This window comes from Sciurus carolinensis, chromosome 6 (assembly GCF_902686445.1).
Source record: "Sciurus carolinensis chromosome 6, mSciCar1.2, whole genome shotgun sequence".
Taxonomy (NCBI): Eukaryota; Metazoa; Chordata; class Mammalia; order Rodentia; family Sciuridae; genus Sciurus; species Sciurus carolinensis.
This window is the reverse complement of record NC_062218.1, coordinates 23154842-23174503: the sequence shown is the minus strand read 5'-3', so window position 1 is coordinate 23174503 and position 19662 is coordinate 23154842. Positions and strand designations below refer to the sequence as shown.

At 31.5% G+C, this 19662-nt stretch overlaps 1 protein-coding gene across 3 annotated transcripts in view; it reads left to right on the top strand.

The window, feature by feature from the left end:
- Cdh9 (cadherin 9) overlaps positions 1 to 18792 on the top strand; it is a 158130-nt gene extending 139338 nt beyond the window's left edge. Inside the window, exons 8-12 of one of the 3 annotated variants that reach the window (XM_047556798.1) lie at positions 9804 to 9940; positions 10367 to 10488; positions 14458 to 14575; positions 14660 to 14911; positions 17531 to 18792. In XM_047556798.1, the coding sequence (XP_047412754.1) occupies positions 9804 to 9940; positions 10367 to 10488; positions 14458 to 14575; positions 14660 to 14911; positions 17531 to 18018 (1117 nt within the window). In that variant the 3' untranslated portion in view covers positions 18019 to 18792. Of the gene's footprint in view, positions 1 to 9803; positions 9941 to 10366; positions 10489 to 11563; positions 11725 to 14457; positions 14576 to 14659; positions 14912 to 17530 lie in introns of those variants that run through there. The other 2 variants (XM_047556799.1, XM_047556800.1) reach the window with 2 other exon arrangements.
- Positions 18793 to 19662: the final 870 nt, after the last annotated feature.

Here is a 19662-nt window from a genome sequence, read left to right as displayed (position 1 = left end):
TTATATTAACTTAATATTTTGGTTAGTTTTAGGTTGGGTAGAAAATCATTCATTGAATCTCCCTGTTTAAAAAGTAAGTAGTTAGCCAGTCTCACTGGTGCAAACCTGTAATCCCAGCAACTTGGGAGGCTGAGAAAGAAGGATTACGAGTTCAAAACCAACCTCAGCAATTTAGCAAGGCCTTAAGTAACTCAGGAGACTCTGTCTCTAATAAAATACAAAAAAGGGTTGGGGATGTGGCTTAGTGGTTAAGTGACACTGGGTTCAATCTTTGGTATGAAAAACAAAAAGCAAATAAATGCTTTCAAATTTTATTTTTTGTACTTTAAACATTATTTTTATAAGATTCATTCTAGTTGATACAAGAAAATATTTTACTTTTAAAATATTTTTATTAATTTACATAAAATTATTATTTATAAAAAATAGTCTGAAAAAATATTATCAATATACATAATAATATACGTACAATATACATATATTTTCATCAATATAGATATATTTTTGTCATGTTAAATTTCCATATTATTTAAAACAAAATTCTTTAAATAAAAGAAAAATTAATGGTTTTTCTGTGATCAATTTATCTGTATTAGAATGTTCATATCTGAAATAATGTGAATGTTTATGTTATTGAAATGGTACATGCTCATTGATTTTTTTGTCTGCTATATGTCAATATATTAAAAATAAATGTGTGTGAAATATACTGTTTCTTTGCAATGCTAAAATAGAAACTAATGCTCATTTTTTTTTCTCTTAAATCATATATATTTGGAACTTGATAAGGATCTTCACAAATTTGGCAATTATCCCCAAATTTACAAAGTCTATATGACAATGCAAATAACACATTGTAATAAAATGGTTTCTTTTGTGATAAAATAGAGATAATTTGGTTGTCCCACTAGAATGAATTTGGTTGTCCCACTAGAATGATGGAATTTTTTTTTTTTTTTTTTTTTACTGATTGGTGTTATCATTTTTTTCTCTAACTTAACAACTTGGTAATACCCGCCCATTTTTAAAAAGAATTAGAGGTTTACCATCTTAGTGACTACAAATGCTTAATGAGTGTCTGCTCTTGATAGTTTGGGTAAGTTTCTAAGAATAGTGGTCAATGTTGGTTGTATTTTCATTTCTCCTTAGCATTTTTTGTGCACAAAAGTTTTTGAGAGAAATCCTACATGTTCATTTAAAAATTAAATAATTATAACTTTTTAAAATGACAATAACCCACTGTTAAAAAGTCGATGACAGTGGCAGCATCTCAATATATTCAGATATTGAATCATCTTTTTGTTTGACCACTAAACATTTCTGAACCATAAGGAAACCACATTCTAACAGTAGTCTGTGAATCTTTCCTACTTTGTCTCCTAAATTTGCACATTAGGTAGTCAATCAATGTTGCAAAAGGCATGCTAATTCCTGCATGACACCAAGGTTACTTGTTCATTTACTCAGGTGAGGTGTTTCATAAACTTTATCAATTCTTAACACCCCTTTCCATGGACATATTTTCATCTCATCAGTAAATTCTGCAGCAGGAAACAATATATATATATTGTTAGTCAAATCATGTCATCAAATTCAGAACAGTTAACTACCTCAAACACCTGATTTTCTCCATTCATTATTTCTATTTCAATGCTTTTGTTTTATTATTACATTTTTTTTTCTGCTTACATTGTGGGTACTTTGTTTTTGTTTTTGTTTTTTTCCTGTTTCCTTGACTTAAAAGCTGAGGTTATTTATTTGAAATATTACTTTTACATTTTTCTTAAATACACACGTTAGTGATATAGCTTTCTCCACTAGAATGACTTTAGGTGTTTTATGCAACAGTCTGATATTAATAGGTGGCCTTCATCCTTCTTTTAATAACTGTTTTCAATTAAAATGTGACTTGAATAGTAGTCGTATGTTCTTGTTTTATAACCCAGTTCAATATGCTTTATTTTAATTGAAATATTTATAGTATGATCATTCATACTGTTACGTTTGTCATCTTGCCATTTGATTTACGATTGTTTCATCTTTTCTTTATTTCCTCTTATTTTCTGCCACTTTGGATTAATACAATATTGTAGATTGCTTGTTTTCTAACAGTACAGTAAATATTTTGCCCTGTAATAATTTCTTTTTCCTGGGTGGCATATATTTTGTTTCTCAGGCTGCTTTTAATTTTTCACTAATTTTAAGTCACTTGATTAGAATATGACTTAGAATAGCGTACTTCTTTACTTTTTTGCTTACATTTTACCGAAGTTCTTGGATATGTGAATCCATACCTTTTGTGAATCTGGAAAATTTTAGGCGTTGATTATTCAATATATCTTCCCCCATCTTCTTCTCCTTCAGAGAATATAAGTGTTGTTATTAGGTCCCATGAATGTGCAACTGTTCACTGATGCTGTAATTCTCATTCATTCTTTTTCTCTTTGTCATTTAGTATATACCACATTCAACTGCATATTTGAATTCTTTAATTATTTCTGCAATGTTTAATCAAATTTAAATCCACCCAGAATATTTTCTAACTTATGTAATTGTCATTTATTCTTTAGAAGTTCTATTAAGATATACACACATATGTATACTATACACATATACATATATACATATATGTATGTATATGCACACACACATATGCACATATGTACCTGGAACACAGTTAAAAACCTTTGGAACATCACTGTCAGTTAATTCTATCGACTGAGTCATTTCTGGGTTGGTTTCAACTAATAGATTTTTCTTTTCACTCAAATATTTCTGTCTTTTGCATGCCTATAATTTTATTGGATTATATACATTGTGACTTTTACCATGGTTAGTGTTGTCTAACTTTGCATTTTTGTTAATATTCTTGAGATTTTCTGATGTGGTTAAGTGAAGGTTCATAATAGTCCAACAGTATTCCTACTTGATATTTTGTAACCTCTAATTCATAAGATAGTTTACCTTCATGGTTATGTTCCCTGCTCTCATTCATGTTCTAACAGGAACCCAGCTGGAGCCAATTTGGACCATCTTCAGAGTTCAATTGTTCTCTTACCCCCCAGTACTCCCTGCCAAATCTACCCTCCATTGTCTACCTCCAATTTCAACATCTTTTTACAATTTAGGGAGATTGGCAGACTCTCTCTGGATTTCTACTCATAGTACTATAGGAACCCTACTTAGAGGCCACTTGTGGACATTAAAACTCACCTCCTTTCTTTTCCTTCTCTTAGCAATTGCTATACTGGTTTCTAGATGTTCAGCTCTTTAACAATCATTGTTTTCATGCATTTTGTCTGTTTTTTGATGTTTAGTGTGTATGGAAAATCCATCCCTTACTATTCTACTTTTGTCAAAAGTAAAATGAAAAATTATCTTTAAAATTGTCCCTGTTGTTTTTAATTGTAGCAATTCATTTTAGGAGACAGGAAATTTTGGAGTAAATAAAACCTATGAAATTCTCTCTTACTCCAGTGTCATTTTACTTCCTTCTATTAAATATCCCATCATGCAAACAATTCATCAATCTGTTTTCTCATTTTTATACCATTGAGTTCATTAGTCTATGTATGTTTTAAATTGTGTATTCACTTATATCCCCCCAAACTCAGTAAAATTTTGTCTTAAAAATAACATAGTACTATGTCAATAATATGTTATTGATAAAAACTTTAGATTGCTTGGAGATTATATATATTGTATATTACATGTAATGCTATATATAAGATTATAAATTTTAATATATAGAGATTACATCTATAGTTTCTTTTACTATACATGATTACATATGTAGGTTTCATAGGTTACATAAATACTTTGCATATATAAGTTATATATATAAAATCTTTACCTAAATATGATAATTTCATGAAGGTATATTTAAAAAGTAAATTTCTGGGTCTAAAAGACCTGTAGTCAAATCTGTATTCTTGTTTCACAGTATTAACAGTTGGATCTTCCATTTTTAAATTTATAGTACTCCTGGAAATATTTGCTTTGGGAAGAGAACTCACATCCCGGAGAAAAAACAATGAGAAGTAGTTTTACCTGTAAATCTAAGAAATTGTTATGCAAAGAAAAATATTAAAACAACAAATCAATCTCAAATTATATTTCTTAAATTGTAATACTGATTCTGTCAATATAAAATGCTATACCCCTCAAAAAAAAAACACTATGGTCTTAGCATGTAAACATACATGGTATTAGCATGTAAACGTATTGAAAAAAAAACCAAAAAACAAAAAGCACTTTAGAACTCCAAATATAATGTGAGGAAAAATCTGTGATAATTCAACAGGGATGAAACAATGTTATTTTTTGGAGGGTGCTGGAGATTGAACCCAGGGCCCCCATGAGCTAGGAAAGTGCTGTATCACTGAGCTACAAGCACAGCCCATGTGGAACTCTTTGCTTTGTCTAATGCAATTTAGAAAGATGACTGGTCCCCAGGACAAAAACAGGCTATAATTTGCATCATGGGGATACACATTTTTTTTCAGAAAATCTTGGGAACAAATTCTCATCAGCCCCCACTCAGTAAATCTGTCCATCAAACATATTTTCTGAAATACATTTGCTGCTTGAAACATGAGATTTTTGTTACAATTAGCAGCTGTTGTCACCTCTGCTTCACCTCATTAGTTAGCATAGATCTCCCAAACTGCAGAGTTGATTATCCTTTACAAGTTTTCAAAGAACATCTTGCTTCACTTCACACCTATTTTATGCATAACATATTTAAAGTTCAATGATTTTTTTAGTAGAAATCCTTTTCTACCGCTGCCCAAAACTAAAGTAACAAAACAAAATTATTGGCAAGGAATTTATTTATGCTTCGATAAAATGTGTATGATTCCAACATAAATAGAAATATGTGCATAAGAGCATTTATATATAGTGGTGCTTTTCTTATATGTTTGCTTTTTTCCAGAGGGTAACAGTAATTCTATGATAACAGTACTATGCTCAGCAAAGAATATTTTGAGTTAATACAATCAACAAATATATGAAAAAAATGTTCAACATCTCTAGCAATTAGAGAAATGCACATCAAAACTACACTGAGATTCCATATCACTCCAGTCATAATGGTAATTATCAAGAATACAAGTTACAATAAATGTGGACCAGGATGTGGGGTAAAGGATACATGCATACATTGTTGGCAGGATTGCCAATTGGTACAAAAACTCTGGAAAGCAATATCCGAATGGAATTAGGAATGAAACCACCATTTGACCCAGTTATACCACTCCTTGGTACCCAAAGGACTTAATATTAGCATACTACAGTGATACATAAATGTTTACAGCAACTCAATTTATAATAGCTAAGCTATGGAACCAAACTTGGTGTCCATCAACTGATGAATGGTAAAAAAAATGTAGTTTATATATAGAATAAAATATTACTCAACCATAAAGAATGACTTTAAGACACTTGCCAATAAATAGATGGATCTGGTGACTATCATGCTAAGTGAAACAAGCCAATTTCCCCAAAAATCAAAGTTCAAGTATTCTCTCTGATATATCAATGCTAACCCAAGGGAAGTGAAGCGAAGGGCAGTGGAGATAGGATTAGGAAAGACAGTGGAGTGAATCTGACATAACTTTCCTATTTACATATGTGAATACCCAACAGTGAATCTCAACATTGTGTACATCCATAAGACTGAACTCCTAATTAGAATAATATGTACTCCATTTTTGTATAAATATGTCAAAATAGACTCTATTGCCATGTATAACTAAAAAGAGCAAATAAAAATTTAAGAAAAATAAATGAGAATTTCAGAGTATAACCAATGTTCATTTTTTGAAGGGTAACAAAGTTTTCATCATTCTCAGCTGGGGAAAATTCATTTCTGGAAAGTAGTAGCTGGAATAGAAAAAGCAGATCCATATCTTAACTGTACTGCCTTATTAAAAGAAGTAACTTGAATCCAGTAAAGGAAATATAATGCTATCACTACCTATACAGCATATTGCTGATTTGTTCTATTGTCTTAATTCAGTTTAGTTTTTACTTTTAATTTTATAGTAGAAAAAATACAGGGATCTGATATGTGTTTGATTTTTAATGTAGAACATAAAAATGGAAACCAGACAAAAATGTAATCTAGAGTTAAGTTACAGGTTCATTTCTCTTTGCCTTTTTTCACTTATTTGCCACTCAATGATTGGATCCTCTCTCTAGAGAAGGTATTCATACACCAAAAAAATTATGCCAGGGTTTTTTTGTTGTTTTTTTTTTTTTTTTTTTTTTTTGTAACTTACCATTCAGCATTCAGTGTATGGAAATCAATAATATATTACTGCTATTATGGGCCATTTGTTAGGACACAGAGATAGCTTTTCTTCTGTGTTAAGTGTTTATCGGGCTCTTTCTGGTGGTTTGTTATAATTCAATGTATTTATTATTAATAGGTAAACCAGAATGTTCCTATTCTGTGTTGAAAATAGAACTTGGCTGCTAAATAAAAGAAAATTACTTTGGGCTTTTGACAAATCGTGAGGCATCATTTGCACTGAGGAAAATTGCTAAATATAGACCTGGAAGTTTGCAATGTTTATGATAAAAAGTAAGCTATTTCTAAATTGTTAAAGTGATTTTCCTTCATGAATTCTTAACTTGAAAAGTAGCTCCTTTCATGCGCCTTTCAAGGTTAAACCTCGGAAAGCCAGAAACTCAGATCCGTTTTGATCCTAGTAAGCTACAGGAGAGTCAAACCTTGACTTTCATACTGTTAGAATTGTTGTTTATTCCTTCCTCACAGAATCCCATGCTAATCTCTAGGGAAAGTAACCATGGGGACAAAAGGAAATTTTACTTTTCTTTTTGATCTTAACAAAAACAGTAGGAAAAAAAGTTCAAGATCTCTTCAGACAGAAACAGATAATCGTCGACTGTTGACCTTTCCAACAATGGAGAGACTTACCTATAGCGGATACTGTAATTGCTTCATTCAACAACACAAGATGTGGTCCTATTCTTTGCTTTCCTTGTGTGCATTTAAAGTTGTTTTTACTGATAAATAGAATTTGATGTATTTAAGGAAAATAAATCATTATTTAATGTTGCAATAACTTTCTTTTTTTTCCCCCTAAATACTTTATAATAGAGATTTGATCCCAAAGGTAAGGAAAGTCCACATTATGAACTAAATTTTAGGGTGTTGAAACTTATGGATAAAAAACTCAAAATTTTGTTTAATTTTAGCACAATTCATCAATAAAGATTAAAAATACACACTTCTAAATAACTGTCATCCTCAACTTTAGTGGATTGGTAAATTTTTTTAAAAATCAGATCTACTGAGGATAATTGTGTGACAGAATTGTTGGCAAAATCTTATATACCTTTTGTTTCCTTTATCCACTTCCACATGCTTTTTTAAATATAGAGATTTCTAATTGTCCTGTGACTCCTTATTTTTTCCCATTCTAGAATTATATCTACTCATGGATGAGGATCATAAATCAAATCAGTTTTGTGTTATTCTCCCAAATTCTTATTATGTAGGAAAATTACAGTGATTTTTGAAAAATTGAGGAGGCATTACCCTTTCTGTGTATTTCTGTCACCCATTGCACTTCTTCCAAAGGACAAGGAAGTGACTAAACTGTTTCCATGAGTTAGGAGGGTAGTAGACAGAGAAATCTGAGACTATAAAAACTTTTTGGAAATTCTGCCTTTGGGATGAAACACAATATATTTTGCATAGGCCCAAATACTGTGTCTGAAGCAATATTTATAACTTTCAAAAAATCATTTTACATAGTTTAGCAGAACATAAATTAGGTAAGAACCTTCATGAAGAACATTAAACTGTGAAAATTATGTTCAGATCTGAATTTTCTTTTGGATCTCTTAAGTTTAGCATAGGTCTTATAACAATAGACCAAGTCTTTAATAAAACAACTCAAACAAAAATCCATAGAGTTTAAATAAACATGTTTTTATCCAATAATATTAAAATTGACAATACACCATGAGTTTAGAATCTTAAAAATTTACTATTAATGTTTTTAAAAGTTAGTGTCAGATACTGACTCACACAGATTTATGATCAGGAACTTAATTTATCTAATACAGTAGATCAAAGGGAATGCTTTGTTAAATATCTTTAACAAAGTACATATAAAAATGAGAACTGAACTAGATGTTGATTATTATAGTCTCTGTCCTTCATGGCTCTTCTTCTGTCCTGTTCTAACCGCTTTATGCAATGGGCTATGATTGAATGTAAAGCTTCGTCCAATACAGAATTCAGCTCAGTTTATCAAAAATGTAGAATCCAGCTACCATACTGGAACTACTAATGCAAATTTTAGAGTTTGTTGTTGCAATCTGCAGATCAAATCCAAGACCTCATGCATACTAGGAAAGTACTTTATCAATGAGATGTACCATCAACCCATCGACCATATTTTACTAGGAACCATACATGATTGATGTGAATGTTTGTGCTTGACAAACAGTATTTCCTACCTGGATCCTTTGCTAACTCAGTGACAGAAATCTCAGATAGATATAAAAATATTAACTAGTAGCGCATAACAAAATTGGATCTAACAACCATCTTGAATTTAAGACAGACCAAAAAAAGACCTTAGGACAGTATATTAATATTTCTATTGCTGCCATTAGAACATATCACAAAACTAATGGCTTAAATTAATTTGTTTTCTTTTAGTTCTGTATGTCACAAGCATGGTATGCACCCCACCAGACCATAAGTAAAGGTGTAGTTGTAGACAGGACCATATTTCTTTCCACAGACTCTAAGAGAGAAATGTTTTCTTGCTCATTCTGATTGCTAACAGATTTCAAATCCTTGCAGTTGTGGAGGCAAGTTTGCTGTTTCATTGTTGACTGTCAGTGTAAAGATTGTTCGCAGATTCTACCACCTGCCTTCATTCCATGACTTGTTCCTCCATCTTCAAAGCTAATCACTATGAGTCCTTCTTGTCCCCTCAAATATTTCCTCTTCCTTGTCTCATCTTCCTAAGCCACTTTTATGACTTCCCACTTTCAAGGACTCCTATGATTATATTAGATTCATTTTTATAATTGAGAAAAAATCTCCCATATCAGTGTTTTCAACCTTAATCACAACAACGAGGCTATTTTTGCTATGTAAGATAACATAGTCACAGTTTCTGGGAATTAGAGTATGAAACTCTTTGGGAAAGGAGACATTATTTTGCCAATTGCAGAGTGAAACAGAGCTTAAGATGATATCTGCCATATCCAGCCTTAATTAAAAAATCACAGAACTCTGTGGTATCGTGAGATGTGATTTTTATTTGTGAGAGGTTGAGGCATAGATTGGAGGAAGACCTTTGATTCAGCTGAGATGTTACTTGAATAGAAAGTCATTCAAAACTGCATTTATGATATCCTTCTCTATATTCACTCTTTGAACACATGTTCATATTTTGTAAGTTTTATAGTATATTCCATTTAGTCAATGATATTGACTCTAGTTTAACATGATTATTATATATATTAAATACTAAGATAAACTGAGTCAAGTGACAATAACTCTATTAATAGCTGCCGCAGGATTCATGAGTATAAATAATGCCTTCAGTGTGCATACTAATACAGTAGTAATATTAGAAACAATTATATCAAATCATTTATGAGATAAAGATTCAATAAAGTCACCAGTACTTTATATTTCATGTCTTTGTCATATCATTGTGGAAATTGCCTACAACTTTAAGAAATATTGGGAGAACTAATAATCTTAAAATAATGCCTGTATTTATAAGTCTCTTTCCTGCCAGGTACTCTGTTGATCGGAATACTGATATGGACCGAATTTTCAGTATCCACTCAGAAAATGGCTCTATTTTTACTCTGAAGCCCCTTGACCGGGAATCATCCCCTTGGCACAATATCACTGTTACAGCCACGGAAATAAGTGAGTTTTGAACACATCTATCTGAATGCATTATCTTTTACTGAAGTGTTCAGGTAATGGCCCAAATAGACTCTCTCCCATAGAGGAATGATTTCAAGTGTTTGGGGTTTAGTAATTATTTTAAGTATTATAGAATCATTTACTCATTTCAAATTTTATTTTTCATACCTTACAGTAGGATAGAAATATAATCTAATCTCATAGGAATTTTTAACCAGTCTATGTAAACACAGTACTACATTCTCAATATTTTCATCTTTTTATTGTCCTTTCCATGTGGACCATGGAAGAGAGTTGATATATTCATCAGCAATCAACTGAGAAAGTGAATACCACAGAAATGATCTGTTGCTAAGCTACAAATGGGCAAGTGGTTTTACTGCTTCTCTGTAAATGAGTCTGAAATCTTATACATTCTTGTTGCAGATAATCCCAAACTAAGTAGCCATATTCCGGTCTTCATCAGAATTCTAGACATTAATGACCACGCTCCAGAATTTGCCATGTATTATGAAACGTTTGTTTGTGAAAATGCAAAACCTGGGCAGGTAAATAAAATTATTATAAATTAAAAAAAATTTTTTAGTTGTCAGTGGATCTTTTGTTATTATTTATTTATTTATATGCAGTACTAAGGATCGAATCCAGTGCCTCACACATGCAGGCAAGCACTCTACCATCAGCCCCAACTCCAGCCCAATGAAATTATTATAAATTTAAAAGAATATTTTTCTTTTTGAAGGCAGATGACATTACTTTATTGGTATGATTTTTTTTCATGCTACTCTACTCTACTTGCCCCTTATTTACTTCTGCTTGATCTAACAAAATTATTTTTAAACTCATTTTTATCATAAATCTAATACAAAAGAAAAAATTATATGCTTTAATTAATATACCAGGCATATAAAGAATATCACATACAAGTTCATATTTGGATTCATAATTAGTCTAATGCTGAGTTACATACACTAATAGTACTAAAGTATATTATTAGATAAATGTGAAGTATAAAAATAAAATTTTCTCTCTTAACTAGAGAAAATCATGATAATTATTTTATTGTTTACATTTTGTCACTTTAAATAGCTCAATTTGAAATTTTTGTTTTGATTTAAGTGATATTTATTTGTGATTTATAATTTTCATATTATCAAAATAAAAACATTTGTTAATGAGATGTAAATTCCTATTACAAAGTAATGTTTCAAATATATAAATTAGTTTAAAGAAATGCAGAATATGTCCATTTTTTGAAACAGTATTTTACAAAATTTTTAATTGAATAATTCTTACTTTAAGGCAGAAATAGGCAAATAGAATCATCAACAATTTCATCATGTCTATTTAAGTGTAGAAGATAAAATGGAAAACTCTTTCTTTTATTCCAATTGAGATTGCTATAGACTGAATGTTTATGCCCCACTACCCACCCCATTCACATGTTGAGGTTATGCATTTGGAGAAAGGGTCTCTAAGGAAATAATTAAGGTTAAGTGAGGTCATGAGAGGTGTTGATCTGATATAATGAATGGTCTGATGTAATGAATAAGGAGCGATACCAGGGATTTCATGTTGTCTTTCTCTCCCTGAGCTCATGAACCCAAGAAAGACCATGTGAGGACTCAGAGAAAAGGCAGAAAATGCAAGGCAGGAGGAGAGTGCTCACCAGAAGCCAACCTTGTTGGCAAGCTGATCTCCAACTTCCAGCTTTCAGAACTGTGAGAAAACTTATTTCTGTTGTATAAGCCATACAGTCTGTGGCATTTTGTTATGGCAGTCTGGTAAGATGAAGCTACTTTCCACATTCCACATACATACTAAAAATATAATTGAAGCCAGTAATGGTAGCCTATGCATGTAATCCTAGTTACTCAGAAGGCTAAACCAGGAGGATTCTGAATTTGAGACCATTCTAGGCAACATAATAAGATTTGTCAAATATAAATAAATAAATACATAAAAAATAAATAAATACATACATAAGTGAAGATTTTGTTCTTTTTCACATAGTTTTATTACATGTTTTTTTCAATTGGAAATCATTTTTCTTTTTCTGTTTTGGTACATGGTAATGACCATATTTTCAGTTCAATGATGATTATTTTTGTTTGATGCTTAATTTTTGTAGCATGTCTGCACATTAATAAACTTATTAAACTATTCTTCTCTTAATGGACTTTAAGTTTATCAATAAAATCTTATTCTTTCACAGAGCATTATAATGAATACTAGTGTATTATATTTTTTACTTCCTACTATAATTTTCCTTTGCTATAATCTTTGAAGTAGGAATAAATAAACTTTATCTATAAATATTAATAGATGCTATCAAATATCTTCCAAATATATCATTATTTAAATGGTTCTTCTGCCAAACAGTTATGATTGCCTATTTACTTGGATGAGTCTAGATTTTAAATGTCTGCCAACTTCTAAATATCTCATAAGAGGTTAGTATGAATTTCTCTGAACTCCATTTAAGCTGAACATTCTTTCATAAATGTATGCATTTTTTAAATTTTCACATTTGTATTAGGTTCTTGGGGTTGCCATGAAAAGTTACCATACGGTAGATGATTTGAAACAGCAGAATAATTTCTCTCATAGTTCTGAAGATTTCAAGTCCAATATTGATCTGCCAACAGGGCTAAGCTCTCTCTGAAGGTTTTAGGAGAGGATCCTTCCTTAACTCTTCCAAGCTACTTGTGGTAATCATAATGCTGTGGCATTCCTTGGAGCTTGGACTGCAATCGATCCAGTCGCAAGCTCTATGGTTGCACCGTATTCTTACTGTACATCTTTCTGTATTCAAAATCGTCTGTTGTTTTGAGGACTGCAGTCATTGGATTATAGCCCTCACTATTCCAGTAAGATCTCATTTTCACTTGATAACATCTGCAAAATGCCTTGTTCCAAATATGATCACATTTACAGGTAATCTGATTGAGGACTGGAATTTATCTTTTTGAACCTATCTTAGCCAATAGGTGTTCTTGATTCATTTATGTATTAGCAGGCTTTTATTGATTCATGTGTTACTGACATAATGTATACTAACATTGGATGTAAAGTACAGTTGATAATAATTATAGTTATTTAATATATAGTCTTCCTTGTTCATTAAATCCACAAAGGTAAAAATAAAATATACTTCTTAAACACAAAACCCATCAAATCATTTCAAGAACATGAGTCATGGAATTAAAGGACCAATGTTTTTTAATGATTAAGAAGAGTTCTACAAATAAGATTTATTATTTTTCAGGATAAGGAGTTTGAGCAAGAATACTAAATGTTAAATAATTTTTTAAATGTTGTGCTCCAATTTTCTAAGGGGAGAAAGATGATTAAGTTTTGTATTAATAATCGTGCACCTTCAGAAGCATCAATTATATGAAGAAACACAAGGTCACAAGTTAATCTGTCAATAAAATGAATGAAATTATATGTAATATCAAGTTAAAGTAGAAGAGTATTGACTAGTGAGTAGGCAGCTGGTATGGTTATAGTAGGTACGCAAAACCTAAAAGTATGTGTAAATTATCAGGAAATTCAATAACTGTTCGCCACAGAATGTTGGACTAGGATACCTGGAAGTGGTGCAGCTGTTTATTTTTCTAGAAGAGAAAACTGAAAGTAAGCATAATTCAGTGACTGCAATTTCAAATCACACAGATGGCAGACCCAGAACTAGGAAAACAGAACATTGATGTGTAGCTTATTGCCTTTTGTGTTATGAAGTTCTCAATGGGATTCCCCCCCCAATCTAGTGTTTGCTTCTCCGTCTTCCTTTATGGCTCACTAAAGAATTATTATGGGCTCAGCTAACAGGGTCCTAATTTTGCATCTTCCACAATGATTTTATGATACTTGAGAAGCGTTTCTTTTTATGTATTTGTCTTTGCAAATAACATTAAAAGGAAAGCAAGCAATCTGAGTTAAATATGCAATATGTTGTAACGATGCCCATAGCTGTAAAATCTTCTTTATGATCCTATGTGATGAAGAGTTCACTTGTCTGGAAACATATCAGTAGTGTTCTTGATTTGTAATAGTGGATGGGGTAAACAGTGATATTTTTAAAAGAAATCTCTTAGGATTTATTCCTTTGAGAAAATATTTTCTAGTGGAGGAAAGGAGTTAGGAACAAAATACTAATAAAATTAGTGTTTTACTGGTGTTTTACAAGAGGACCAAAGATGATTCTTATTGAAATGAGCACATTTTCTTTAAAGTTCTTTGCTTTAGTGGCAAGGAGGCAGACAAGCATTGAGATGCACTGAAAACTAATAATAGATGGACTTTTTAAAATTAATTAAATGTTAGCTTAGACAAAACCATTAAAAACACCTTAGCATAGTTTACTAGAAAGGCCTTTTTTTGTTTAAGTTTAGTGACATATTCAAAATTCAAAGCATAAACACTGGATTTAAAACATTTTGTAATAACGAAAGAGTTACTTTTTGTTCTGTTTAGTTAAACACATGTGTTTGTTGCATTTGTTTTACTTTCAGCTAATTCAGACTGTCAGTGTCATGGACAAAGATGACCCTCCCCGAGGTCACAAGTTCTTCTTTGAACCAGTGCCAGAATTTCCCCTCAATCCGAACTTCACCATTGTAGACAATAAAGGTATAGAAAATTTTAAAACGATTATTTAGAAACCTTAAGAAGGAAAACTACAAGAGTGTGAAATATTTTTAACTTTCCCCCCAGATAATACAGCAGGAATTATGACTCGCAAAGACGGGTACAGTCGCAACAAAATGAGCACCTACCTACTGCCAATTTTAATTTTTGACAATGATTATCCTATTCAAAGCAGCACTGGCACACTCACTATTCGGGTGTGTGCCTGCGACAATCAAGGGAACATGCAGTCCTGCAATGCAGAGGCCTTGGTCCTCTCAGCTGGCCTGAGCACCGGAGCTGTCATCGCCATCCTGCTGTGTGTCCTCATACTTCTCAGTAAGCTATGCCCCCTGAATGCTTATGGAATGCAGAATTGTGCACAAAGTCGTGCTCTCCAGAGCTAATGGTGAAGGCTTTTCACATTTATTAAATTAGATTTTCAATGAGAAAAAATAATTCTAGTTGTTGTCTGTGGGGTTAGTTCTAGTGTTCGAGAGGGCAACAACAGAGAAAATGCTTGGGAAGGAAATGGAGTAAATTATGTTACGTGCAGGTACCAATGTCACAATGAACCCCACTATCCTGTATAGTTACAGTGCACTCATAAAAACAGTAAAAACAAATATATGACATGTGCTAAGTACATATTTTTAAAATATTTTATGGCATTAACTGTTATTTCTTTGACTATGGTCACTTTGCAAAGGGCATTTGATTTAATAAACTGATCTTATCTTCATATCAACTTTATAAGGTAAAACATTAATCCTTCTACAGAATGGCTATGTAACATTCCAAAGTCACTCTTTAGAAAGTGTTTTTTACCAGCACTCGAACAGGTGAGTTTACTTTAGAATTCTCTTTTCTATTATTCTCAACACTGAAGATTGTCTTACCTTTACAAATAATATTACTAATACATATATATATATATATACATACATGTTATATGAGGTCTAATTGACAAATTTATTAAAGGTGTCAAAATAAGACATTTTCCCCATAAAACTTGCTATATTTAGATGGAGTACACCAAATTAAAAAGTTAAAATTTAGTTTTTAAAATACCACTGTGACCCTGTGGTATACTTACCCTGCAATATTTTCTAAATAAAGTTGTGTTTCCAATAGCAAATGTTTTATTTGAGCATACCCTAACAGCACAACAATTTAATTCAATTAAACAGTTGTTCCACTGCAAAACACTCCAAAAAAATATTTCCATCAAATATTCATCCAAAATTTTTATGCTTAGGGCAGGAGAGCAAGCCAAATTTATATTCTAATGCTCATATATGCTGGCTTCTTTTTATTGCAAATCCTTTCAAGCTATCTGGATGAAATCCCTTTGGCCAGATATCCTTGCAGGACTTCATTGGGGAATTGATGGAAGTGAGAGGAAAACATTTGTCTCAGTTAAGATGATCCAACTATCTAGAAAAAAACATTTTTCTCCAAGTTGAGAACACAGGTACTACCACCATCAACAGGAGCTATTCCCAACTCCACCTGATGCTAGAAAGTTCAACTCCTCTGTAAAATATTTTTGTAGCCCTGTGGATATTTAAATTTGGCTTACCCTTTTAGTTGTTACTGATTTCATAGCTTACACAGTTCTACTTTCCTAACTTAAAATAAGGTAAATATATATATATATATATATATATATATATATATATACACACACACATTTATACATATATACATTGCAATTTCATTTTTAAAATTTCTGTATTAATATAGTATACACACAAAGATATTTATGTACATATGATATAACAAAACATCTACCAAATAGATTCTGAAATTCAAATACAATCATTTAAAACATTTTGTTGCTTTTGCAGAAATCCTAGAAATTTATTATTATTATTCTGGGAAAAAAAAAAAAAAACTGTTACCATTCTTCATGGAGTAATATAGAAGACACATTTATTTTTCTCCTTCCCAATATATTACTTAAATGTGGAATGATTTCCTATTATTTAATTAAAATTGGTTGTAATCTAGGTTTCATTATAAAAATTACTAAAACATTCTTGTTGTTATTTGAAGTCTTTATAGTAATGGCCAGACATAGTTACTACATTTCTATACTTAAGTTAGCTCTTTCTAGGACAGAATGGGAAATGCTTCAGATCTGTCTGGATAATTTTGAAGAAATGCAGTCAGTCCTTAGTTTCTCTCTATGCTACTGGGGGCAGGATAAAATGTTACAGCAGGGCTTTATAAGTTTTTATTCCTGATACCCCTTTGGCAGTCTGATGAATCACGAATTTAGTCAGAACAATTTAAACAGTTGAGAGAATAAGTTAAAGATGTGCTTAAGTTGAAATATAATAATGTAATTCTTGGAGTTGTTTTTTTTTTTTTTTTTTTTTTTTTTTTTTTTTTCAGATTTTAAGCAGGTTTTCAAACCAGACCACTAAAAGAATGTACTAAAACAATTCAATTTGGAATAGGATTAAACCAGTAGTTCATACATATTTATGTGTATATGTAAATACATGCACACATAATATAAGACTGTAATGCAAATACAAGCATATATTCATCTATAGATGAGTAAATGATTGTACATACTCCCTTGGGTCATTAAGAAAATATTCAAAGGCTGCTCAAATTCTCTTGAGATAAAAACAATTGGTGCTTTATCATTTTTGTATTTTGAATCAGACATGCATTCGAGAGGAGTGATGTGTTAGATAATTTTAGTTGGTTAAATGTAATAATTAACACTGAACATGTTCATTTAATATCAGAGGCCCATAGGTCTTGAACATAAATCGACACTGTTATTTTATCAATGTAGTATATCCATCCATTGGCCCAAGACATTCTGTGCTTGTATAGGATACTCCATCCAATCAGTCTCACAAACTTCCACACTTTAAAGTAGGTTGTATTTTACCTTGCATCATGAAAACTCACTAATTTCTCATATTTTATAAATAGTTTTAGTTGTGCTGTTTGCTGCATTGAAGAGACAAAGGAAAAAGGAACCTCTCATAATTTCAAAGGATGATGTCCGGGATAATATCGTGACCTACAATGACGAAGGTGGTGGGGAAGAAGACACACAGGCTTTTGACATTGGCACATTAAGGAATCCAGAAGCAAGAGAAGACAGCAAACTTAGACGAGATGTAATGCCTGAAACTATTTTTCAGATAAGGAGGACTGTGCCCCTATGGGAAAATATTGATGTGCAAGATTTTATCCATCGAAGATTAAAAGAGAACGACTCAGACCCAAGTGCACCTCCTTATGATTCATTGGCCACTTATGCCTATGAGGGGAACGATTCCATCGCGGATTCGCTCAGTTCCTTAGAGTCTCTCACAGCTGATTGTAACCAGGATTATGATTACCTGAGCGACTGGGGTCCTCGTTTTAAAAAACTGGCTGATATGTATGGGGGTGATGACAGTGACCGAGACTAAGCATATCGTATGACTTAATATTAGTGGAACTGTCTTTGTTACTAGAATGAGTGGCCTGCATTCTCCTCCTGGGAGGAAATTTTTCAAAAATCGAAATTACAAACAATACGTAGGTGTTGTCTTAGTAAGGGTTTGCTTAACCAGTAAGTTTCCGTGAATGAATATGAATGATATAGATTTTAAAACAGTAATAACCAGTTCACCCTCTTTGCCTAATAACCTTCAAAGGAAATTATATCACATTAATAATCAATAAAAAATATTTAAAAGGCTTTTTGTGCCTTTTCTTAGGTATAAGAACTTTATAAATGTTTTATTAACTGACTTTCAGTCACCTTTACTATTAAATTAAACATTGTGCAACTGCTTTGTAAAATAATATAGAAAATATATATCCCTGATGAAATAGGAATGACTACTACTGCCATATTTATTTAGTTGAAGAATGTCTTTGTGTTAATTCATTCATATTTTTATAAATGTATATTTATATTTTTGTATTTTTGAAATAAACTAGTATTTATAAAATAAATTTCATTTTATTTAATTCCTGGGGGCAGTTCTGATCTCACTTAAGACATAAATGCTTTACATCTTTAAGTGTAAAACATGATTTTCTCAGGGAAAAAGCAGTTAAGAAATTACTGCTTGGGATTTGGTACTAAAGTGAGGTGGAATTATAAAGGACCTTTGGTACGATTTGTTATTTGCTGTTTCAATTACTTAAATATTGACAAATGTTTATTGAACCTCTAAAGTCTACGCATGGAAGAATATGAGATACTTTTGAAATATAAAGTATTATATATACATATATATATATATATATACACAAATATATAGTTGTGGAAAATAAACTAAATTTTTTGCAAGTCTATCAACTGGTGGATTGTATTTGAGAGTAAATGAAGTGTCAGTGATGTTATGTAGATGAGAAAAGTCTTAATCTCTCCTCTGTTTTTGTTTTTGTTTTTTGGGGCTCTGATCAAATAATTTATAAAATATTTAGGGGGCCTTGGGTAATAATTTAAAATGAAATTGACAAACTACAGGAGGAAGAAGGAAAAGTCCCTGCAGGAAAATCATTTGTACATCTTTGAAAGACCATCATGCAGAAAGCGTGCCCTGACTTGACTAGGGTATAAAACGCAAACCAAAAGTTGGAATCGTTACAGGGAGACTACGTGCTATCTATTTTCTGTGGCAAACATTATTTGTCTTGTTTAATTATTCACCGTGTAAGGAATGAATGCAAGACAATGGTAATTCATAGCTGGAATTAATGTGGGAATAATGGAAGACTGACCAGTTTGTTGACACGACTTTTAAAGTAGGAAATATTTCCCAAATTGCAAGCAGATACTTGTGTGTTATTATATTACTTTTACTCTTTTGGAAAAATTTCTGAAGACTAGATAACTTTATCACCAAAAGCTGATACATATTAAACTGTCAACTTAAAACTTGGATTATTATGAGCAGCACAATAAACTAGGGTATCCTCCAGTTCTAGACCTACAATTGCTATGAAAAAGACACTGAAATGGGATAGAATATGACAGAGCAAAATTTTAAACTTGACAATTAAGCGATGTTAATTCAATTACCATTATTTTTGTCAATTAAGTCATCAGTTAGAGTTCT